Source organism: Empidonax traillii, unplaced genomic scaffold, assembly GCF_003031625.1.
Source record: "Empidonax traillii isolate 1590-97213 ecotype Southwest subspecies unplaced genomic scaffold, ASM303162v1 scaffold1029:size265143, whole genome shotgun sequence".
Lineage (NCBI taxonomy): Eukaryota > Metazoa > Chordata > Aves > Passeriformes > Tyrannidae > Empidonax > Empidonax traillii.
The window spans coordinates 136,246-161,764 of NW_020956222.1; the positions used below are offsets into that span (position 1 = coordinate 136,246).

Sequence of the window (25,519 nt, forward strand, 5' to 3'; positions counted from 1 at the left end):
TCCAAGTTTGAGGAAAATCTGATTCCCAGCTATGGAATGCTTCCATAGTAATTATAGTTCTAAAGTAGTAAAAGGTTGTTATTTGAGATATTAAGTTTTACCCTTAAACTGATGCTAAACAAGTTACCTAGAAGCAAAAGTTAATTTTATGATCTCTCTTTACATAGGTTCAGAAGCTGTATGTAATTTTTCTCCCGCTTTTTAATATGAAAGTCATACAGGCCATGATACGGCTTTGTTACTTCATACAATATCATTGTGCATTATGTTATAAACAAGTATTACTTGTGTAATTATATGTAGGACATCAACACTTTAATATTCTAAAACTGATAATAACATTTAATTGTATTTGTTTGGATCTTCAGAGTACTGAAGTCACCTGACTATATCGAAAATAAATTTAAAACTTCCATATGGCTGTTTAAGGAATTATTTGTTACTGTCTCTTTTTCAGATTTAAAATCTTCCAACTATTGCCCCTAGCGCGCAAGCGCGCCGTAGGTGAACTCACGCCCGGGTAGACAGCTCCCCCTTTCTAGTAACTTCCCTGGTTCGGATCGTCATCAGTGCGCGCCGCGGCTGAGTTGGGTTGTTTCTGTTCGCCGCTTTAGGACTGAGGCCGCGGCGCGGAGGACTCGCCTGGAACTGTGTGGTTGGAGCGAGTCGGGCCCTACCTGCCATGTCGGATAGTGCGGACAGTTCTGCGGAGGCCCACAGCTCTTCTGAGTCCTCCGCTCAGGACTTCGCTGCTGCCGAACCGCGGATCATCAAAATCACGGTGAAGACTCCCAAGGAGAAGGAAGAGTTCGCTGTGTCCGAGACCAGCAGCATCCAACAGGTGAGGGGGTGGGGGCGGTGGGTGGGGAATGCGGCCAGGGGCAAGAGCCTTGGCCTGTGGTTTCCACCTCCCATGCTGGAGGGTGAAGGCCCTTCGCGATGACAAAGCAGCTTCTGCTTATCTGAGCTGTTGTCAGTGCTGTTGGGCGAGTATCGGGGCTGGCCCGGCCTTGTGGAGGGCCGCTGCTAACAGGCTATTGGGAGTGGTGAAGAAACCTTCTGCGTCGTCTCCTCCGCGGCTCCTCCCTTTTGTGATTCTGAGAGCCGGCCTGGGAGGTGGACGTAGCTCGTTTCATAATTCTGAGTTGCCCTGCTGAAATGACTCGGTCTGGCAATAGGAGGCTCGCTGGCTAACTAGTACAACTGTAGAAAACATGTAGTCACCTATGTGGCGGTGCTATAGTGTTAACTATCTTGATCTAATATTTGCTTTAGAAACAGCAAGTAGGCTATGGCAATGATATCCTAATTTTAGAAAAGCCACGTCTTTAGACTGTACGAAACTTCCACTACAAATAAAGCACAGCTTCTGCCGTGCTTCAATGTAGTAGTGTCTGATTACTCTGAATTGTTAGGGTCTTTGCTTTGAGTTTCTAGGAAAGTTAGTATCTCATTGTACCTTTGTTTCGAGAGAAACAGTGGCACCTACTGAGGCCTTCCATGGGAGTATTTACCAGGATTTAATTAGTTTAGGCTGGGAGGCTACAAATCATAGGAAAGGTGTGGTCAAGCCACTCTCTCCTACTTGTGAAGGATGTAGATATTGCTATGCTAAAATACTTGAAAAGGTGAAGGTCCCTGAAGGATATTCAGAGCTTACTTCATTTTCTATAAAATTTCTCAGTGAGTGTGTACAGCTTGACATCATGTTATTTTTTTGTGCAGTTGATAACTGCGAACCTCACAAAGATGATTACATATCTAAGAGTGAAATTGAAATGTATTGAAATGGAGCTTTACATTGTTAATTGCTGATGAGTCAGAAGAATTTGTTTTCAGGAGGGGAATACAAAACGTGAGTTAAAAAGCTCTGAGTGATCTTCTAGCCAGGGTGTGCCACCTAATTTTAAAATTCTTTGTAGTTGCATTTTGGTTTTTTATATAATATGCTAGTTCTAATGTAAAGATCACATTTGACCTGAAAAGCAGTTTGATTGCAATAATATTGGGGACTTCAGGAATTGTAACTAAATTAATTTAAGATGTAAATTCATAATATATCTAACAGCATGATTTCAAATGTGAATCGCAATATGAATATCAGGTTTTTCTAATAGATGGTTGTCTTAAAAACTGAAATAGTTATGCAAGCTAACAAAACCATATTTTTTTACTGAAAAAACTAATAAAAAATTAAGTGATTAATAGAACATATTACTTTTAAAATATCTTCACTGTTTGTAGATATCTTAAACTTTAAATATTGTCTTGGTGTCCCTTTGAGCTGATATTAACAGATTAGATATGCAGTTGAATTTTCCTCTGAAGTAAGACTGCTACTGCCCCTGTAGGTCCACCATTTGCTTTTATTTCTGCACAAAGTTACAGCTAGTACAAAAAATATGCAAGACTGTAGTGTGACTAGTATTTGCTGTATTTCTTAAACAGTCAAAATAAGCTGTTGCTAATAAAAAGCATTATGTTGCATAATAACAATATATTGGCATAATAACAATAGATGTGAGGTTTCTAGAGCCAGCCCTGAAAATAGATTAGCCTCAGATAAACAAATTGAGCATCTGTTCAAATGCATATGGGATCAACAGGTGGATTGTTCTGTTGGTATAGGCAAGCTGACAATGTCTGCCCTATTGGAGGGGAGGAAAGGTCTAAATTCATACAACCTAATAGCTTTTAGTTTGCTGTGTGTTCCTGTAGCTAATAATATCACTTAGTGACTTGGTTTTGTTTACAGTCACTTCAGAATACAGCAAAACAAAACAAACAACCCTAAATCTTTTAGATAAATATTTTGGGTTATCTGGCCTAAATTTAGGGCTACACAAAGTGTATTTTATGTTGCTCCACTGATGTAAGTCAGGTTTGCAACAGTTCAAATTTGAGGAAGATTTTCCTATGTTAGAAGACTTCAGTAACAAAGGGTTTGTTATTGCTGATCCTATGTTGGGTCTCTAAGAACAGGCAGTTATGTAGGTTAGAATGGAAAATAACCCTCAAGTACCAAACTGCTCTGGGAGGTCAGTTTATTGTAAGTGCCTCCCATCAGTTTTTATTTTCCATGGAACTTATTAGATTATGTTGAGCACAGCTTGGTTCAGTATTAGGACAAGGACCAAATATTTGCTTTCTTGACTTGGTATGATACTGAACTTGCAGGCCCATACACTGCTCTGTACAAAGACTTCTATTCATGGTAAGTAAAGATGAATACCTATAAGTCTGCTAGTTTGAAGTCCCAATATGCAGGAGACTAGCTCAGGATAATGAGAAGTAAAATAAAACAATGCCTTTCCCCACCGTGCCTCCCTCTTTCCCAAGTTCTCTCTTCTCGCCCCCAGTGGTGTAGGGGGATGGGGAATGGGGGTTATGGTCAGTTGTTGTTTCCTGTGGGATCTCTCCCATGTGAGACAGTCCTTCACAATCCTCTCTGGCATGAGTCCATACCACAGGCAACAGTTCTTCACAAAACTGCTGTCCCATGGGTCAGTTCGCCATGGGGTGCAGTCCTTCATGAATGAGCTGCTCCAGCATGGGTCCCCCATAGGGCCTCAAGTCCTACCCAGGAAAAACCTGCTCCAGTGTGGGCTCCTCTCCACAGGCTGCAGGTCCCTTGTAGGACCCTGCTCTGTCATGGGCTTCCCACAGGGTCACAGCCTCCTTCAGAGGCTCCAGCATAGGCTCCTCCGTGGGCTGCAGGTGGGTCTCTGTACCCTGATGATACTCCATGGGCTGCAGGGTGACAGCCTGCTTCACCATGGTCTTAACCATGGGCTACAGGGGCCTCAGCTCCAGCATCTGGAGAACCTCCTCCCCCTCCTTCTGCACTGACCTTGGTGTCTACTTTGTTGTTCCCATGTTCTTACTCCGCTCTTCCCTGGCTGCAATTTTCATCTGTGCAATAACTTTCTGTTCTTAAATATGTTATCATGGAGGCGTTACTATCATTCCTAATTGGCTTAGCCTTGGACAGCAGCAGGAAGCCCGTCCTGGAGCTGGCTGGCATTGGCTCCACCAGACAGGAGAAGCTTCTAGCATCTTCTAACAGAAGCCACCCCTGTAGCCTCCCCATTACCAAAACCCAGCCACAGAAACCCACTACACCAGGACAGGGTTAATTTTTGCAGTAGCCATAAGGGGGCATGGCGAGAACCCAGAGGTTATTCTATATCCCCTCTCATCATTGCTGGTGGTGGAGGGAAGGGAACCTTCCAGGGAGAAGGGGTCTCTTCCAATCAGGATAGTGTGGCTGCGGTCGGGCTGGGCCAGGCTCTGCAGTGAGCATTTTGCATGTGACTCACTCTCTCTTTTTTGTACACTTTGTTTTTAATATTGTTGCTGTTACTATTTTTTTTTTAAATCTCGTTACCATTTCCAGTAAATTGTTCTTATCTCAACCTGTGATCTTATATAATTATTTAATAATAAGTCATTGCAAGATAAATGTTTGGAGTTCCTGTATGAGAGTTCACTAGGATGTTTCGAATACGATTCTTTTAAAACTCAAGTTGACTGTACTACTTGAAAAATGTTAAATATTGTTAACTTCTGGATGATTTTCCAAATGCCTAAGATCTGTTCAGAAACATGTAGTCTACTGACTAGTCACGTTGAACAAATTTATTTGATTTTCTTATATTTGCCTTTCTATATTTTTTTTTTTTCTGTGAGAGTACTTTCATGTAGAATAATGAATCTGAGTAAGAAGTCAGTCAAAGCATAACATGGTTGTTATTGGTTAAGAAGGCAGGAGGAAATAATTGCTTTTCTGGGTTTGGTTGTTTTAATCAAGGTATGATTTCACGATCAGCTGAACTATGTGTCTGTTCACTATGCCCTGGGCTGGAAGCACATTTTATGTAGCTGTCATGAGTTGGATGAGAGAGCAGAGTGACCCAAGAAATAATTTTTGACTGCGTGTAAAGGATTGCTAGTTTTGACACGTGAAAGGTAGCAATAATATGTCCAAGAAGAAAGGATACTGCTCCTTTCAGTATCTGTACAAATTTGAACTGAATTAACATAATGTTTTGTTGCATTCCCAGCATGTCAGCAATGGATTGTTTCAATAGCATGTTTCTAGGTTGTATAAAGCAAAACATATTGTGGAAGTGGATTAATATAATAAATGTGAGCAAAATAGTTCTTCCTCAAATTATTTAAAAAATAATAGTTCAGTATTCAATTACATAACTATATTATATTAACTTTTGTTTAGTTCAAGGAAGAAATCTCTAAGCATTTCAAGTCCCACACTGATCAACTTGTTTTGATATTTGCTGGAAAAATTTTAAAAGATCAAGATACTTTGATTCAACATGGGATTCATGATGGACTCACTGTTCACCTGGTCATCAAAATGCAAAACAGGTAACCTGACTGATGATGAACAATCTTATTTTTACCTCAAAGTAGTAAAAAAAATTTCTAATGTGATAGCTTTCTGGTGGGCAAACCTAGGTTTGACTAAAATGTTTTCAAAAACAGTGCAAATACTCCTGCTATTAAACAAGAGAAGCAACCCCAAAATGTGTACGGTTGTGTCCCTAGATATCATGCATACACTTTTTGAAAGTTAATGTTGTCTTCTAAACTGAGCCATTACTATTAAGTCACTTGAATTGGCTTCTTAGTTGTAGTTGGTGCAGAATAGCGGTCTGAATACAATCTGAACAGTCCCTGTTTCACTGTGTGGTAGCATCCATGCTTATGCCCCTACAGTAGACAGGTGTGGTGAGCATACAAATTGGCAAGCAGCCTCTAGTGCTTGTGCTAATTTATGATGGCATTAACTTTGTGTACTGCTCTTACAGTATTAAAGAATATTGAATTTCTGATATTATTCTAGTGATAAAATAAGGCTTTAACTAAATTTGATGTTCAGTGGGGTGACCTACTAACGGTATGGTATGGAATAGATCCTGTATTATAGATCTTGGTAGCCTTCTCTCCTTTAAGGATAGTATAAAAAGATGTTAACAGTTGCAGTGATGCTCATCCATTTTCTTAGTGTTAGAAATTACTGTTCTGAAGAAGTGATGAGATTATAGATATCTGAGAATCACAGCATGATAGAGGTTGAAAGGGACTCTCAAGGTCATCTGGTCCAACACCCCTGCTCAAGCAGGGCCATCTAGAGCCATTTGCCCTAGAACATGTCCAGGTGGCTTTTGAACATCTCCAAGGAGGGGGACTCCTCAAGCTCCCTGGGCAACCTATTCCAGTGCTCAGTCACCCTCACAATAGAAAAAAAGTCTTTCCTTCTGATCAGAAAAGAACCTCCTATGTTTCAATTTGTGCCAGTTGCCTCTGGTCCTGTCACTGGGCACCACTGACAAGAGCCTGGCTCCATCTCTTTGCACCCTCCCTTCAGGTATTTATATACATTGATGAGATCTCCCCTGAGCCTTCTCTTCTCCAGTCTAAACAGTCCCAGCTCTCTCAGCCTTTCCTCATAGAAGAGATGTTCCAGTCCTTTCATTATCTTTGTGGCTCCTTGTTGGACTCCCTTTAGTATGTCCATGTCTTGCTTGTACTAGGTAGCCAAGAACTAGTCACAGGACTCCAGGTGTGGCCTCATCAGTGCTGAGTAGAGGGGAAGGATGACCTCCCTCTACCTGCTGACAACACTCCTAATGCATCCCAGGATACCATTTGCCTTCTTTGCAACTGTGGCAGGTTGACCTTGGCTGGACGCCAGGTGCCCACCCAGCCGCTCTATCACTCCCCTTCCCTGCCATAAAGGGGAGAGAGAATAAGATGGAAAACAATTTGTGGGTTGGGATAAGGCAGTTTATTAAAGCAAAAGTTTGCACACACAAAAGCAAAGTGAAAAATAATAGGATTAATATTCTACTTCCCATCAGCAGCGATATCTGGCCACTTCCCAAGAAGAAGGGCTTCAGCTCATGTAATGTTTTTTTAGCAGGCAGCCGTTGGAAACAATGAATGCCCCCCTTCCTGCTCCTTTCCTTAGCTTTTATATCTGAGCTGATATCATATGGTATGGAATATCCATTTAGTTAGTTTGGATCAGCTGGCCTGGTTGTGTCCCCTCCCAGAATCTTGCCCTTGATTGGGGAAGAAATGTTACACTACTGGTGCTGTGCTCAGCAGTAGCCAAAACACTGGTGTGTTATCAACACCCTTCTAGCTATCAATGTAAAGCACAGCACTGTGAGGGCTGCTATGGGGAAATGAACTCCAGCTCAGCCAGACCCAACACAATCTCCACCCCTTATTCCATACCATTTGCGCCTTACTCAGATCCCACATAATATATATATATATATATATCTTCTGACTATCTCCCATAGTTTCACAGATATTATTTTTTCCATTTTATGGCCTTCTTCCACCCCTCCAGACCTTGGGCTCCATTTCATCAGGATGGGTACTCAGGACAGGAGAAGCAACATAATTGGTCATCGGGCACTGACACCAGCCTGGCTCAGGTCATTGTCACACTCTTCTTCCTCCTCGCAAAATTTGTTCTTCACTGTCCTGCTACTTTACTTCCTGCAACATACGACTTAAACCACAGATTATTTTTCCCACAAGGTTAAATCTCCTTGAAGCACACACCAGGTCTCCCCATCCTCCCACATTACCCATCAGGTATACCCTGGTCCCTGAGCAAAGACAATCCCACAAATGGGTTTGCCTTTTCTCATGGGAGGGGAAACCCACACCGACTTCCCCAACCACTTCCCCACATGTAGTACAGGGACCTTATCTCCTCCCACAGTATGTAGGAGTTTTGTTTGGGCAGGACCAGGGTGGTTGGCAGATCCCCTAGTGTTGACCAGCCAAGTGGCTTCAGCTAAATTTGCCTGCCAATGCTTCCATGATTACCTAACGCTCCTAACATAGTCTTCAACAGTCCACTATATCTCTCAATCTTCCCAGAGGCTTATGGGTGATAAGGGATGTGATAGATCCACTTGATGCTGTGTTTCTTTGCCCAAGAGCTTATAAGATTATTCTGAAAGTGAGTCCCATTATCTGATTCAATTCTCTCTGGGGTCCCATGTCACCACAGAATGTGCCTCTTGAGGTCTAAGATGGTGTTTCAAGCAGTGGCCTGGTTTACAGGATATGTTTCCAGCCAGCCAGTTGTTGCCTCCACTATGGTGAGTCTGTAGCTTTTGCCCTGGCGTGTTCATGGCTGTGGTCCAATGTAGTCAATTTGCCAGGCCTCCTCATATTGGAAACCCAGACACTGCCCTCTGTTTCAGGGAGATTTTACTCTCATGACCCACTTGATTGCCACCAGTGTTTCACATTCCTGAATAACCTGTGTGATGGCCTCCATGGTCAGGTTCACCCCTCAATCATGAGCCCATCTGTATGTCGCATCTCTTCCTAGATGTCCAGATGTTTCATGGGCCCATAGGGCTATAAATAGCTTGCCCTTCTGCTCCCAGTCTAAGTCTACCTGAGCTATTCCAGTCTTGGCAGCCTTATCCACCTGCTCATTGTTCTGATGTTCTTCAGTGGCACAACTTTTGGGCATGTGAGCATCAATGTGACACACCTTCAGCGTCATATTTTCCACCTGTGCAGCAATGTCCTGCCACAATGCAGCAGCCCATCTGGGTTTACCCCTGCATTACCAATTGGTCTTCTTCCATTGCTGTAGCCACACTCATAGGACATTAGCCACCATCCAGGAGTCAGTGTAGAGAAACAGTACAGGCCACCTTTCTCATTCAGCAATCTTTAGGGCTAGTTGGATGGCTTTCACTTCTGCAAATTGGCTTGACTCACCCTCTTCTTCAGCAGCCTCAACAACCCATTGTGTAGGACTCCACACAGCAGCTTTCCACCTCGTATAGTTTCCTACCACACGGCAAGATCCATCAATAAACAGAGCGTAGTTTCTTTCATTTTCTGGTAACTCGTTATTTGATGGTTCTTCTTGGGCATGAGTCACCTCTTCAGGCCATGCGCTAAAATCTCTGCCTTCTGGCCAGTCCATAATCTCTTCCAGGATTCCTGGGGAAATGGGGTTTTCCCATTCGGTCTCATTGTGTAATCAAAGCTACCTACTTACTCCATGTAGCACTGGTTTCATGATGTGTCAAGGGGATGTTCCCTTTGAACATCCAGTGTAGCACAGGCAATCATGGTGCCAAGAGGAGACAAGCTTCTGTCTTAGTGACTTCTGAGGCGGCTCGAACCCCCTCATAGGCTGCTAATGTCTCCTTTTCAGTTGACATGTAGTGGGCTTCTGATCCTCGATAACCCCGGCTCTCAAACCCTAATGGTCAACCTTGGGTTTCACCTGATGTTCTCTGCCAGAGGTGGAGACATAGTCGCTATTTTGTTCACCACATCCATAGGCACATGACGGCATCCATCCTGCCATTTTATTCCCAAGAACTGGATCTCCCATGCAGCTCCCTTTACCTTACTTTGTTTTATGGCAAAACCAGTTTTCAGAAGAATTTGGATTATTTTCCTCCCTTTCTCAAAAACTTCTTCTGCTGTCTTGCCCCACACAATGATATCATCAATATATTGCAGGTGTTCCAGAACTTCCCCCTGTTCCAGTGCAGTCTGGATCAGTCCATGGCAGATGGTCGGGCTATGTTTCCACCCCAGGGCAGTTGATTCCAGGTATACTGGACATCCCTCCAAGTGAAGACAAACTGTGGTCTGCACTCTGTTGCCGGAGGGATGGAGAAAAATGCATTAGCAATGCCAATTGCGGCACCTCTCGGCTGCTTTTGACTCTAGATCAAATTGAAGTTCCAGCATGTCCTGCACAGAAGCACTCAGAGGTGGCATGACTTCTTTCAGGCCACAGTAGTCCACTGTCAGCCTTCATTCCCCATTAGACTTTTGCACTGGCCATATGGGACTGTTAATGGGTGATCAGGTCCTGCTGATCACTCCTTGCCTCTTCAGTCAACGAATTAGCACATGGATGGGAGTTATGGAGTCTCGGTGCGATATTGCCATCAGTGCACTGTTCTGGTAGCAATTTCCACTTGTTGGTCTTCGACTTGCAGCAATCCCATGATGGAAGGATCTTATGAGAGGCCAGGCAGGATAGATAATTGTTTGATCTTCTCTGTAGCCACAGTAGCTACACCAAAAGCCCATTGATACCCCTTTGGATCTTTGAAGTCTCCCCTCCTGAGGTAGTCAATGCCAAGGATACAAGGGGCCTCTGGGCCAGTCACAATGGGGTGCTTTTCCCACTTGGCCCCTGTTAAACTTCAACCACTACTAAAGACAACTCCTGGCATTCCCCTGTCACTCCAGAGATCCAGATGGGTTCTGCACTTCTGTGCCTTTATGGCATCAGTGTGCACTGTGCTCCAGTATCCACCAAAGTTCTATACCTCTGTGGATCCTATGTGCCAGGCCATTGAATCCACACAGTCCAGTATGTCCAGTCATCCCTTTCTTTCTCTTGGCCAAAGGCAAGGAACCTCTATTCCTGTTCCTGGTCAGAGTATTCACTGTCTGACCTTTGTGATGCCAGATCAGAAGTCCCCCCACCAGGATCAAAGGAGTTGATTTCAGTCCCTTTATGTCTGGGAGGTCGCTGATTGCTTTCCTGGGTTTCTGCAGCAACTACATGGACAGCTTTCTTGGGTGACCCCTTCTTAAAAGTTCTCTTCCCTCTTAATTCATGTACCTGGGCTTCCAGCTTAAAGGTGAGTTCACCATCCCACTTCTTCATATCTTCCCTCTGGTCACGCAGAAAGAACCAGAGTTCACTACGTGGCCTGCTCTTGGGGGTTCCTTTCCCCCTGACTGGGACAGGAGAGGACCAGTCTCTTGGGTTGTCCCTGAGAGCTGAGGTGCTGGCCCGTGGGAATGAGGAAGTTCACAGAGTTTCTTCTAAGTTTTGGAGCCAGGAGGATGTCACCTCTACAGTTGGTGCATCCATCTTCGGGTAATATAATGCTACCAGGCTATTGGAATATGATGCAGAGGTGCTTTGAACCACATTCCTTCACATGGCCATCATGCAAGGAACATCCTCTGGATCTTTAGGGGTGTTATCACTTCTCAGGTTACTATAGATGATTTCCAGCACTGCTAATTCTCTCAAGTACTGGATAACTTCATCTGCCATGGTACACTTTCCTGGGGAGTTCATTAGATCTTCCTTGAATGGATACCTTGCCCTCATGCCTGAGAGGAGCTGTCTCCAAAGACTGCAAATTGTTCTTTCTTTTCCAATTCCTCTTTCAATTTCCCGATCTCTAGCAAGGGATCCCAGCTATTGGGCTTCATGCCCTTCTAGTTACTGACTATCAGCCCTGTTATCCCAGCATTGAAGCAGCCAGGTAGTAATCCACTCACCTGCCTGGCAGCTGTAATCTTTCCACATGTCTTGAAGTTCTGATGAGGTCAAGGACTTGCTGACTTCAGTTTCCTGTTAGATTTGTCTCACTCCTTTTGATTTCTTTGTTGATGGACCAGCTTCTTGATCTGCTCCCTCCCCTCCTTCTTCTCCTTCTTCTCCTTCTTCTCCTCCTTCTTCTCCTTCTTCTCCTTCTTCTCCTTCTTTTCCTTCTTCTTCCTCCCTTATAATCAATATGGACCTGTAGCTTGCCTTATCCATTTTTTTCTTTTCACTACTGGGGCAAATACTATATTTGTTGTGGTTTGAGTCCCTATCTCAGCCATAGTGTCCTCCAGAGCAGTTTGGGTCCTTGCCTCCACTACAATCCTCTGAGAGTACTGAACTGTGGCTCCGTAGGCACAGGCCAAGCCCCAGTACAGGGCAAGAAGTTGCTGATTTTGATCAGGGCACAGTGCTGGGTCATGTTCACCCTTGTGTCCACCAAGACCTAGGGCCTTTTCTACCAACCTGCTTTCCAGCTGGGTGGTCCTCATCCTATGTTGGTGCCTAGGGATTGTTCCTTTCCAGGTACAGGACTTTGCATCACTTCCCCTTGTTGAATTTCATGAGGTTCCTGTCAACCCATTTCTGCAGCCTATCAAGTTCTCTCTGGATGGCAGCATGACCTTATGGCATATCAGCTACTTCTCCCAGTTCTGAATTGTCTACAAGCTTGTAGAGGGTATACTCTGCCCCATCATCCAGACCATTAATGAAGATGTTAAACAGAACCACTAGGGTCCACTGTTAGTCACTGGCCAGTTTTCCATTCTTTTCATCCTGCCCCTATTTCTTCAGTTTCTCTATGAGGATGCTATGGAAGACACTGTTGAAAGTCTTCATGAAGTCCAGGTAGAAGTCCACGGTTTTCCCCTCATCTACAGGGCCAGTCACTTCATCACAGAAGGTTATCAAGTTGGTCAAGCATGACTTCCATTTGGTGAATCCATGCTGACTATTCCTGATGGCTTTCTTGGCCTTCATTTGTCTGGAAATGGTTTCCAGAATTAGCTGCTCCATCACCTTCCTGGGCATCGAGGTGTCCCAGTTTAAATGGGACAAGGGTCTTTTGCTGAGGATGGGTTAGGAGAAAAGACCCAAACTTTTTTTTCTAAGCAATTATAAATCCGAAATTAAGAGGCTCTGATTGAAGGAAAACAAATTATGGAAAAGGGAAAACAAAAAAAAAATAACAGCCCTTTATTAAAAGGTATGTGTGTATTAACAGGAACACGAAAAAAACCAAGCAAAACAACCAAGCAATACTCCTATACCCACCAATAATCCCCTTCAAGAACAAAACCGATAAACCGACAAAAGGAAAATTTAAATAGTTCAATTTTCAGCACCCTTTAGTGCAGTTCCAGCCACAGTCAGCAGGGGGTGCCGTCGGGTCACTGGAGATGCAAAATTTGTAATGTCCTATACCATTCACCAGGTGGCACTGTTGGGTTACTGAAGGTGCAGAACTTGTAGTGTCCAGTGCCTGTCACCAGGCGGCGCTGTAAGATCCTTGGCTGCCGCGGGGGGGGGGGGGGGGGGGGGGGGGGGGGGGGGAAGAAGGGGAAGGAAAACCAACAGCAATAAAACAGAAAGTTCTCCCAATGGAAGAAAACTCACAAACTTCAGCTGATTAGGGTCCATTGTAAGCAGGGCCTGCAGCCAGTAACAGCTGAGCCGAGAGCAGCAGCAAAAACTCCCCTCTGACAGGAAAGAGGCAAAGAAACCCCCGTCAGTGTCTGCAGCCCACAGCCGCTCCCCTCCGGGTCGAGAGACTGAGCTGACACCCCGCCCCACCTCCTTCCAGCCACACACCAGCCCCCCCCCCTTTGTTGTCAAGGAGACTGATCTCTTGGCCATTACTAAACCCTGCCGATTCTTTTGTTTCACCTGATGGCCCATCACACAGAGCACACACACAGGAAGGAAGGGAAAGAAAAATTCCTTGCTGAAATCAGAACTATGACACGAGGTGAGGCTGGCTGACCAGTAGTTTTCTGGGTCCTCCTCCTTGCCCTTCTTCAAGATAGGAGTGGTATTTGCTTTTGTCCAGTCTTCGGACACTACTCCCAGTAACCATGATCGATCAAAGATTATCAAGAGTGGCCTCACAATGACATCTGCCGGCTCTTTTGGCCCTCATGGGTGAATTCCATCAGGGCCCATGGACTTATGCATGTCCAGTTTGCTTAAGTATTCTCTGATCTGATCCTCTTCCACCAAAGGTACATTTTCCTTGCTCAAACCTTTTTCCCTGGTCTCAAGGGCCTGGTTTTCCTGAAAGCTAGTCTTGCTAGTAAAGACTGAGGCAAATGCAGCATTCAGTACCTCAGCCTGTTTTGTGTCCTGGTGTCCTGTGTAACCAGGTCCCATGTCTCATTAAGCAGCGGTTGCATGTTTTCCCTAGTCTTCTTTTTGTTACCTATGTATTTATAGAAGCCCTTCTTGTTGTCTTTGACATCCCTTGCCAAATTCAATCCCATTTGGGCTTTGTCTTTCATAACTCGATATAAGAAAGAGAGACTCAGACAATATCTTTGTATTCCTCTCAGGTTGCCCATCCTTGCTTCCACCTCTGTATACTTTCTGTTTGAGTTTGGCCAGGAAGACATCTAGAGTTTGTGGAGGTTTTAGAAATAATAAAAAATGTAAATTAGGATTCTCAAGTATGATACTATTCCTGTATTAAATGTCATTATTATATTAAATGCCAGACCTTGTGTACTGGATCTGGTTCAGATGGAGTTTTACTTTCTTCATAGCAGCCTGTATAGTGAGGTGTTTTGGATTCTTGACCTAACAGTATTGATAACACACTGATGTTTTAACTATTGCTGAACAGTACTTGTACAGCATCAACGGCCAGTGAGTAGGCTAGTGTTGGGAAGGGGACACAGCTAGGACAGTTGAACCAAGCTGACCAAAGATATTGCATACCAGTTAATGTCATGCTTAGCAATAAAACTGAGGGGAAACTTTTCCAAAGTAGTTGTTACTCAGAGACTGGCTGGACAATGGTCTGCTGGTGGGAGGTGGTGAGTTATTGTCTTTGCATCACTTTTCTCATTCTATTGGTCGGTTTTTTTTTTTTTTTTATTTGCTTATTAGACTGTTTTTATCTCAACCCATGAGTTTTTCTCACTTTTGCCATTCTGATTCTCTCGCCCATCCTGCCTGGGGTGAGGGGAAAATTAATTTGTAACTGGGTGGGGATTTAACTAGCTGGGGTCAACTTACTGCACCTTGTTAAAATTGTAATTTTTATAAACTTCTTTTTATAGATCACAAGACCATCCAGATCAACAAACACACACCACTGGCAGTATTGCTACCACATCAATATCGAGCAGTAATACCTCAACACCAACTTCAACAAATATTAGTTCTTTTGCCTTGGGTAAGAATATTTGTTAGATAACATGGTGGCTATCTTAGGTATCTTGGTTTAAGTATCCCTGGAGCTTTATTCTAATGTAAACTGGACTTAAAAAATTATAAGATTACTGATTGCAAAAATCTATGATGTTGGTTGGAATAAGTTTTTGATCAGTAAGTTATCAGAGGTAAATTGTTTCCTTAATTTTTATGTACAGAACTTTGGGCTTGTGCTGTTTCATCTTCAGTAATAAGGTGCCACTAATCTTGTATTCTGGCACTATAGGTAATTAAACTCCTTCCAGTCTCCTTCCCCTCCTTAACAGTGCATTTGAATTGGCCTGAAGAGAGTACTGAAGTTAGACCCATAATATCATGACTTGGAGCAGAAGTAACAAAGTTACTCCTATGTTACAAATCAGTATTGTTCAGGTTCTGATTGAATTATTGGTCTTCTTTTTCAGGAATAGAGACAGAAGTCTATTAATTTAAAAATATATTTTTTCAGAGTTGCGACATTTTGTTCTTCATGCTCTTTGTTTGCTTTCTTTTTAAAAACAAAAAAATGAGACAACAGAAAACTGCGTTAAGTAATTGCTTTTCTTAGTTGTAAACAGTCCTCCAGACTGTCTAGTACCTTCTAAAAATGTGAAACTTTTGTTTGCTAAACTCTGCAAAGGAGAATTTAAAGGATTATTAGTTCTTGTTGCATCAGCAAAAAGAAGAGTTCTACTTTTTGTTTAGAATAGTATGCATCATGTTAAGAGATTCCTCATGGTGGTGGTCTCTATAAATGATTATTACAAAGGTATTGGAAAGTGTTGGGAATTAACCTGAGGCCTTAAAACTCAAACATCCCTTGTACCTCAGCTACAGAAAAGTAGAAGAAAAGCTGTTAAAATTCTAACAAGTTATATTTCAGATGCAGTTTGGATTTCTAGATGTCTTATTGCATACAGAAGCAAACTCCTAGTGAAAGACTCCTTAACAGCCTTGCAAAGATAGAATTTCCATTGAATTTCACTATTTTGAAGCGTGGGTTATGTTTATGTATTTCGTACTTAAAAAGAACCTGGATGTCTTTAGAAATATATTAGAAGATGAAAGTTTAATTTTTTTCCTTTCACCTTAAAGGTGACCTTGGAGGTTTGACAGGCCTGAGTAGCCTGGGTTTAAATGCATCAAACTTTTCAGAGTTGCAAAGTCAGATGCAACGACAACTTATGTCCAACCCAGAAATGATGGTTCAGATAATGGAAAATCCGTTTGTTCAGAGCATGCTTTCAAATCCTGACCTGATGAGACAGTTAATTATGGCTAACCCTCAAATGCAGCAACTGGTACAGAGAAATCCAGAAATCGGTCACATGCTGAATAATCCGGATATAATGAGACAGGTATGTAGAAAGAGCTCTAAGGTCATGACCTTTGATTATATTATAACTGGGAATAAAAGAGCAAGAATTGGACATGCTTACATGAGTGCTGAAATATTGTTGAGGAATTTAGGCTTGTTAGACAATCTGTAAAAGGTTACTATAGGAAATAGATGGGGTTTTTTTCTAGTTGCTGGTGTCTGAAATTAGCTGATAATTAAAAAAAAAACAGCATAGTTTTGAAAGATGCTGAAGACTATATAATCATATATTCTGAGTTGAGTCGAATGCCACTTGAAAACTTCTGTTGTCTAGTCGACAGTGAGTTTACTTTAAAGTAATAATTCTCCAAAGTACTGCTTATTTCCAGTTTATGTAACTATGGGTACTTCTGATTGCTTCTGAAGTTATGTAATATGTGCCCAATGTGACAGAGGGCATCAAGAAACAAGTGGAGGCTTTGGAAAATGTAGGTATTTGTTTTTCAAGATGCATGCTGTACTGAGGTTAGAAATGGGAGAAACATATTCTGTTGAGATGAGACAAGAAAGAACAGGATGGTACATTCAAGAGTTTTTTCTTCTGTTTAGTCAATGCATTGTGATTCAGCTAGCACATTGACAGTTGTGGCAGAATGTTGTCTAAATACAAAATTCTATTGACTCCCCTCTCACTCAAGATGATGTCTTGATTTGGCTTTAATCTTAATTTCAAATGGAGTTAGACATTAGTGACTGAGGTACTGCTAAATGGCGATGTTTTCACTTTAGAATGGATTTTTTTATGAATACAAATTACATGTTCTATTTCATTAGACACTAGAACTTGCTAGAAACCCTGCAATGATGCAGGAAATGATGCGAAACCAAGACCGAGCCTTGAGCAACCTTGAAAGCATACCAGGTGGCTACAATGCCTTGCGACGTATGTACACAGATATTCAGGAGCCAATGTTGAATGCAGCTCAGGAACAGGTGAGAAATGATTGTAGGGGCCACTGAAACTAAGTGGGTTTTAGTTGGTTGTTGGGGCTTTGTTTGTTTTTTGTGTGGCTTTGTGGGTTGTTTTTTGGATTATTTTCAAATATGAAAGAAGATAAATAATGTCACTTTTCAAACGTGTACTTGACAAAACTTAATTTCTTGAAGCTTGAAGTCAATGTGTAGTTTGTTCCTATGCTCTTTTAAACTTGAAGGGATAAAGATTGTTATGTGAGTTTGATAAGCTATTTTAATGTTAATAAATTTTTCTCATATATGTTCTAAATTTATATTTAATTCTTGGACTTACAAAGTTACTGAGGTTCAGGAAAAATGAAGAGTGTATAACTTGGAACCTAAGGTGGGAAGAAAAAAGGCTTTGAAATTTTTCTAAGTTGAAAACCACTATGCAAGATATAATCTTACTGTGATCAAAGTACTAGTGTAGTAGCATATGCTGCATTTAAATGAAGTGTAATTAACTTTTTTTTTCTTGTTGGCGATAATATCTCTTTCAATGTTGGTATCTTTTCAGAATATTTACAGTGGCTTATTTTAGGATGGTGATTATAATTGATTACCATAACTTACCATTTCTAGCAGACTTAAATATAGTTGACTAATAGATAATGTGTTTCTTTCTCCTGTAGTTTGGAGGTAACCCATTTGCTTCCTTAGTAAGCAATGAATCATCAGGAGGGGACAGTCAGCCATCTCGTACAGAAAATAGAGATCCTTTACCAAATCCCTGGGCTCCTCAGTCCAGCTCTCAGATTTCCACAAGTACCAGCACCAGTGGTGAGAACAGTGGCAATAGTAATGTCAGAAATAACACCTCTGCTAGTATGGGACAGAGCTCAACTATACCAAATTTGGGATCTGGACTAGGAGGTGTGTCTGTTATTGTACTTGTATATATTGGCAAATATTCAGGAGTTAGGTGAAAATATTTTGTTATTAGAGATGTTTTGATTAAAAGTTTGTGTTACTGTTAATTTCCATAGAATATTTAACTAGTGTCAAAGTCCTCTGTGGGAAAACAATCATGAAAAGTAAACCAAGAGTGCTAACGATACTTGTGTACTGCCTTAAAATAAAAGTAGGGAATCTGTACATGAATGATAATATTTTTTTCTGTTTGGAGACAAACAGGAAAACAGTTAATATTGTAGATACTTAGCCTGATTGCTTGTTGGATATGACCTCTGGCTTATTTTGTTTCTAGGGCAGATGCATCTGTGTAAGCAGAACCACATTGAGATGTATTTAAGGGGCTAAAGCTCATTAAAAACAACAATCAAAACAAAACCACACAGTTGTATCCCAGTTCTAGGCAGTCTAATTAATTTGATTATAGTCAAGGTTTTTACTAAAGTGACCTTTTACTTTTTTTTTTTTTTAAGTTGGTATGTTCAACACACCAGGAATGCAGAGCTTGTTCCAGCAGATAACAGAAAATCCACAACTTATGCAAAATATGTTGTCTGCACCCTATATGAGAAGCATGATGCAGTCATTGAGCCAGAATCCTGATCTTGCAATACAGGTAAATGCTTTTTATGTAGGAATGAGTTGTATACACTGAAGTGAAAAAAGGAGTTGAATTTATCATACAGTTATATTTTCAATACAGAATAACCGTGCTAACTTCTCAACAATAATCTGTTTGTTGCAAATGGTCCAGTTTTTAAATTATGTTAATGTCTGACTTATTGAAATTATTACCTAGTTACCTTTAGCAATCTGTTGCAGTAAGTTTCTTCAATTTGTCGTTGGACATCATGTCAGGCATTTTCTTGTAACAAATTGTGTTTGTGTATGTTTCATACAGCCCTATAATTTTGTGGCCTAGCATAAGAACCAGTTAAACAAAACAAATGCTTTAATTATAAATTAAGGTAGATCTACTAGTAAATAAATATCTACCTTAGCTTGGGAGGACAGAAGTAGAGGGGAAGGATTTGGTGCCATATCTAACTGTTATTCTGGTTTTCCTTTCTCACCTGTGATCCTTGCTTGCAATGAAAGTGCTTATACTGCTGTTTTATAAATGGTATTGTAGAAGTGCTTTCCAATTTTACTTACAGCAATAATATCCAAAATCAAATCTTGACCTGAGATAATATTATTTTGTATACTAAACAGTTAAATGGAAACATCCCAGGCTTTTTGCAAACAATATTTACAGGGAAGCCATCACATCAGTAGTGGAGGTTGACTAGAAAAGGCATATGTTGCATAACTGAGGTTGCTTTGGTGAGTATCTGGCAAGGATTCACTGCAGAAGTTTAACGCCACCCCAAAAAAACCCCACAACAAAAACTACACCCAAAAATAAATAAAGAAAAGATACAAAAAACCCAAACAAAGAAAAAACCAAACAACAAAAAAACAACAGCCACACCACCAATTATTTCAGTCAGTTCTCAGGGTGGTGGTTCATTGTTTCAGAACAAGTTTTGGCCAAAGGAGATAATTACTCTGAGGTTATCATAGGCTATTATCTTGTTATCTTGTTATCTGATTTGTATATGGTGAATAGTTGTCTTAAAATCCACTCTAGTATTTACTTTTTGATCTACTGCTTGATCCATGATGTTAAATATTTTTGGCCCATAGATGATGTTGAATAATCCTTTATTTGCTGGAAATTCTCAACTTCAGGAGCAAATGAGACGACAGCTTCCTACTTTCCTTCAACAAGTAAGATGAGATACTAAGTCTTGTTAATTAATGTCTGAAATTCAGTGAGCAATTTTTGCAATGAACTTCTGCCTTTCCTTGATTTCACTTAAAACTACGTTCTGTATTCTCATTAGCTTTAGACACTGAGTTGTATTATCCCATGTAAGAATTGATATGCACACAGGTAAACCCAGATGACCAAACCACAGCTAGGATATTAAGGAAAAGTTTATTCTGAAGTTGGAAACCCTAAATACACTGCTAAATCATGCAGTGGGCGAAAGAGCAGAAGCAGCAAAAATCTCCTTGAGCAAAATTCTTTTTCCTCCTCGAATATTTCTATATATCTTCCGCGTTTAAACTTTCTGTCCCTACATCCCTTGATAATTAAATGCTTGATTTATCTCTCCATCCCTTTCAAAAGTTAAATCTGGCTTTTAGTGGAGTGGATGTTTTTGTCTGCTTTGATTTGCTCTTGTGCCTTTGCTTAGAAGTAATGACTTGTTCTTACTGCCCACCAGCCAGAGATAACCTGTTTCCCACATGATTTCTTTTGCGAAATAAAGAAAAAATATTATTCCTTTTCCCACTACTAAGATAAACTTTAACGGTACTTTTCTCATACTTCCTCCACCCTGCCCTGATTCTTTGGGGTAAAGAGATCTTACAGCATGCCTTGAAAGATGCAAGTCATAAGCTAATTCAAAAGAAGTGAAGTGAGTTCTGAAGATGTTTGCCTCTAAAGATTGCCTTGCCACCAACTTTCCCTCTTACACTATTGTGGTTGCAGCCCCACTATTTGCTTTATCTTAGCTGTCACAGTGTATACAAGGACTGTGTCCTTTTAATAGGACTAAGCAAAATTTTTAGGAATTAAAAATTGAATCCAGTGTATGAGTTCTATCATTAGGCACTCTTTACAATTCAAAGTAAATGTGTACTGCCAAGATCTCATTGCATGTAGGCAGTGTTATGAGTAAAATAAATAACATGAATTTCACGCCATTGATGATTGTCTGATGCTCCAATCTATCTAGATCCCTCTGCAAGGCCTCTTGTCCCTCACGAGAGTCACAAGCACCTCACAATTTAGTATCACCAGCACACTTTCTAATGGTGTGCTCAATTCTTGCATCCAGATTGCTGATAAATATGTTGAACAGAACTGGCCCTAGAATTGAGCCCTGAAGAACACTGCTGGTGACTGCATCCACTGCCTTCTTTTCATCTACTAGGCGTGTGTCCTTATCATCAAAGGATGAGGGTTCTTGAATATTATGTTTGCTAGTATGTTTTGCAGAGTAGATGTTGATGACACTACAGATAGGAACATGTGCACAAATTATCAAATAGCTGTAGTCTGAATTTAGATAGAAAAAGATGTTTTATAACTTTCTGTATTAGATACCTTTTTAGGTTTCACTGTATTCAGCCCTGTTGTTTACCAGTATTATGATATAGGAGACTAATTTAGAATTATGTTGAACTAACAAACTCCTACGGCTTTGGAAGATGATAAAGTCTACTAGAAAAAATAATGAGAAATACTTTTCCTTATGTTCTCCTTATTTAAAAGGAGTCTAGAGAGCTCATTCATCATCTCCTGTGAAAGTTTTCTCAAAAAAACCCAATCTGAAGGATTTAATGTAAATATTCAAATACAGAGTTGAAAAACAGCAAGTTCTGAAAGGATATCAGATTCTATAAAACATCTCGTGATAAAGATCAACTTTGAATATCTGCATATTATTCAATTATGAGTTTCCTGTTTTTAGATGCAGAATCCTGACACGTTATCAGCTATGTCAAACCCTAGAGCAATGCAGGCTTTGCTACAGATTCAGCAGGGCTTGCAGACATTAGCAATGGAAGCACCAGGACTTATACCAGGGTAAGAATTGGTCATACAAATTTATACAAGAACTTTTCTCTTGTGTTTGTGTTTTTGTCAGCTTTTGTCTTTCTTTTTAACATATAGAGGTTTATCCAGTTTTTACAGACTGTTCCTCTTGCATTTTTTAGTTTCACTCAACTTGTTTTAGAATCTGTCACACTGTGGTGGTTTAAAAAAACATCTGGGAATTAAACTCCAAATAAACCGCTCCCCTTCCTCTAGTGAGAGAGGGACAAAGGCAGAGACTATGGGTTGAGATAACAATTTACTGAAAACAAACAACAGTGGAATAAGAAACGCAAAGTAGCAGCAACAATATTAATAACACAAGTATACAAAAGAGAAGGTTTTTTACACACAAAAGGTGTTCACCACCTTGACTCAGTTCCACATGGCCGCTGAGACAAAGACGAGATGGCGGATGTTCCCACAACTAGCATTTCCCATTCCCAAACCTGAGACAACAAGAAACAATGCTGGACAAACCCCAAAAAAGCTGGATTGTCTGCATTGCGCCACCCACTTCCAAGACCACTCCAATCCACTTGTTTCATCCCACACGGCACTGCTGCTTCAGACCACTCTGCTCCGCTGTGCTCAGGCTCAGCTCCTCTCATCTTGGTTCGCCACTGCTTCGTTCCCCACGGCTGCTTCCAGCATTGGCGCACGCATGTGCTCCGCTGGGTTTAGCTGTGTTTGATGCTTGGAGTTGCTTTCTTCCCAAGGGAATGGGAAGGGACGGATGGCAGCAGCAGGATAGGGTCCACAAGGCTGGTCCCAGCAACTTCCCCGAAGCAAAGATTGAATAAAATGGTGCTGCTTCCAGTGTACATTCATTTTTTCTTCCCTCCAAAGCCATGCCCTCCAGTAATGAAGTGGGTGATGTCAAATAGCAACCTAGCCATGCCCACAGAGTTCTAGGCTCCCCCCTGTTCTCGGCACCTGCAAGCAAAACTAGGACATACACTTTTGTTTGCAAGACACTTTTAAGCAATGGTCTATGGTCTTGTTTTAGTACTTAAGTTGTCATCCATTTTTTATTTGACAGAATTTTTACTTAGTAATTACATCTTATGGGAAGAGATTACAACTAAGCCATTTTTTTACTTTAGTGATGTATTTCTCTGTCATTTGTGCAGATTCAATCCTGGTTTAGGTGGATTGGGAAGCACTGGAGCTCCTACAGGGTCCACTGTACCTAGTTCAATTCCCAGTGAAAATACAAGCCCAACATCAGGGGCCACTGATCCTGGTCACCAGCAGTTTGTCCAACAAATGTTGCAGGCACTTGCTGGTGCAAATGCTCAGGTAAAGTAGATCACTGTATTCTGGCGTGATCTATGTCTGTGTGGTTGGTGGAGTTTTTGTTTGTTTGAGGTTTTTTAAATATCCAGTGAGAAAGACACACAGACACTCCCCACACACAGCCCTCCCCGCCATCCACACACACACCCCTTTCCCCACAGTAAACAAACAGAATGCTTCTGGTCAAAGGAGAGCAGAGGAAGATTAAAAGTGATGTTCTAGCTGTGCAAATAAATGCTGGGAAAACATCACATGTGAGTAAAAGTGTCCTCTGAATGGTTGATTGATAGATACACCTATCTTCATACCCTTGAGTTTCTGAAATGCCTGGAAAGAAGGGAGATTAAGGTGTTAAAGGGAGGGCAGGTTCCCTGGCAACTGAAATGTGGGCTCAGACAAGAAAAGAACATACTGAACATCATTATCTCTGTACTTTGTGTTGCTGGTTGTAGCTCAGGTTATTTGGGGCCTGAATTTGTAGCATGCTTCCCTGACATCCTGCAGGTTCAGATTGCACAATGTACATTGTGTTAACATACCAAGTGGGATTTAGGCTTTCTGGAGAGGTCCATAAATCAAGCAAAGGTGGCAGCTTTGTGAAACAGAACCATTACATTGTGATACATATCCAGTGTAACGGCAGACTGCTGATAAAAGGGACAGTCCTGTTCTTACCTCCTCTGTTGCCACAGAATAAGGCAGTTCAGCTTGCTGATCTCACAGAAAAATGTTACTTTTTGTAACTATGAGAAAGTGGTGGTAAGAATAGCTATAGAAAGCCATGTTCTCATAGATATTTATCATTCTAGATCCTATGCTACCAATTCAGCATTCTATTTGGTTTAGATTTCAGCCAGTATGTTTGCATTTTATTAGTTCGGAAGTATATGCAGTTTTTAAATACTGATAGGAATTTCTCAATGGATGAAACTTAAGGTAGAACAAAAGGAAAATAGCAGTAGGTGCAAAAATCTTGTGTTGATATGTAAACTGTCTCACACATTTCAAAAAGTGGCTTCTCAGTATTACTCTGACCTTATATACCTAAAGTATATATACCTAAAGTATATTTTCATATAATTGTTCTATTTCACAAATGTCTCTGAGATGAAGAGGATACAACTGAGATTATTCATAATTTTGCCATTAGTTTATGAGCAATTTATTTGAGCAAGATCAACTCATAAAGCACAGCTGTCACTTTGCCTTAGGCTGAACTTTTTAACTAGAATTTTGGCAAAGTTAGTCAACAAATACTTGGAGCATTTAAGAGGTAACTTTTATGTCAAGGAAGAAAAAAAGCCTACCATATTCACTGTTGCCTACAGTGACATTCTCAAAAATTTTCTATTCCACACTACTATATTAGATTCATTCATAAAAAAAAAAAAAAAAAGTCTGCACATGCATTAACAACCTATTCTTGGGACACATTTATCAAATGTAAGTGTTCCTTTTTAATCAAACAAGCAGCTGTGCTTGTAGTTCAGAAATGTCACATAAGTGAAGATACTCTTAAAATTTGAGGCTAATCTGACTTGTTTGATCAGCAATTCAGTTGTGAATGAAATTTGGGGAATTTGGAAAAGATGCATTCAAAATTAATAAAGACAAGAAGTGGTTCTGAACCAACTATGTTTAAATCCTGTACTTTGCCAAATATGTATTATGCTTTTATAGCTTGAGATTTTTTTTCTTAGCAGTTACAAAATCCAGAAGTTAGATTTCAGCAACAACTGGAGCAGCTGAGTGCAATGGGCTTTTTGAACCATGAAGCAAACTTACAAGCTCTAATAGCAACAGGAGGAGATATCAGTGCGGCTATTGAAAGACTGCTTGGTGCTCAGCTTTCATAGCACTGTTTCTTTAGCTTGAAAAAATGTAATTTATTTTTGATAACAGCTCTTAAATCTTTAAAACAGTTGTTTTATTTCATTCTGACTCTTGTGTTTGCCTTGTTATAACTAAGTCATGCATTTTAAGGTCAAGTGTAGTAGTTTTCTTCAAATAGGGAATTGATGCGTTTTCACTCAGTTGTTGTGTGCATCACTTTTGTTCTTCATTATTTCTTAATTTTTTTTAACAATATCAGCTTTCACAGTTGATTAAGCAGGTTTTGTTAAACTTGCAACTGTCCAATTTATTTACTACTAAACCATTAGCCTTCAGTAGTAATTTATGTAGGATACAAATTCAAAAGGAAACAATTGAAAGCTATAATATGTGGGTACCAGTGCTGCTTATGGTGATTTAGGCATGTATTTTTTCTGCTAGAAAATTGCTGTAAGATTTATACCACTTTGAGTAATCTACCATTTTTGCTTTTATTTGTATGAAGTATAAACACGACATATACAATGGAGACATCTCATTTATATAAATTTACACATTGCAATAGAATGAAATTTTAAGTAACCAAAAAAGGCCATGGAAAAGAAAAAGTAGTAAGACATGGGGTTTAGTGTAGAATCTTCCAGCATATTACGTAAACATCTCAGAAAAAATGCTTAGGCAAGTT

General features: G+C 40.7%; 1 protein-coding gene across 2 annotated transcripts; it reads left to right on the top strand.

Annotated features, from left to right (window-relative positions):
• Positions 1-682: 682 nt before the first annotated feature.
• Positions 683-24,857, top strand: LOC114068283 (ubiquilin-1-like). Of its 2 annotated transcripts, XM_027904257.1 has the most exons (11): positions 683-841; positions 5,237-5,388; positions 14,668-14,783; positions 15,896-16,158; positions 16,953-17,111; positions 17,768-18,008; positions 18,521-18,663; positions 19,737-19,820; positions 21,578-21,693; positions 22,836-23,004; positions 24,705-24,857. In XM_027904257.1, exons 1-11 carry the CDS (start codon positions 683-685, stop codon positions 24,855-24,857), a joined length of 1,755 nt encoding a protein of 584 aa, XP_027760058.1. The 2 variants fall into 2 exon arrangements, with proteins under 2 accessions (XP_027760058.1, XP_027760059.1); XM_027904258.1 differs by lacking the exon at positions 19,737-19,820.
• Positions 24,858-25,519: the final 662 nt, after the last annotated feature.

Coding starts and splice junctions, on each gene's coding strand:
- LOC114068283 (XM_027904257.1), top strand. CDS start 683: ATGTCGGATAGTGCGGACAGTTCTGCGGAGGCCCACAGCTCTTCTGAG. Junction 5,389..14,667: donor GTCATCAAAATGCAAAACAG/GTAACCTGACTG, acceptor TTCTTTTTATAG/ATCACAAGACCATCCAGATC. Junction 14,784..15,895: donor TATTAGTTCTTTTGCCTTGG/GTAAGAATATTT, acceptor TTCACCTTAAAG/GTGACCTTGGAGGTTTGACA.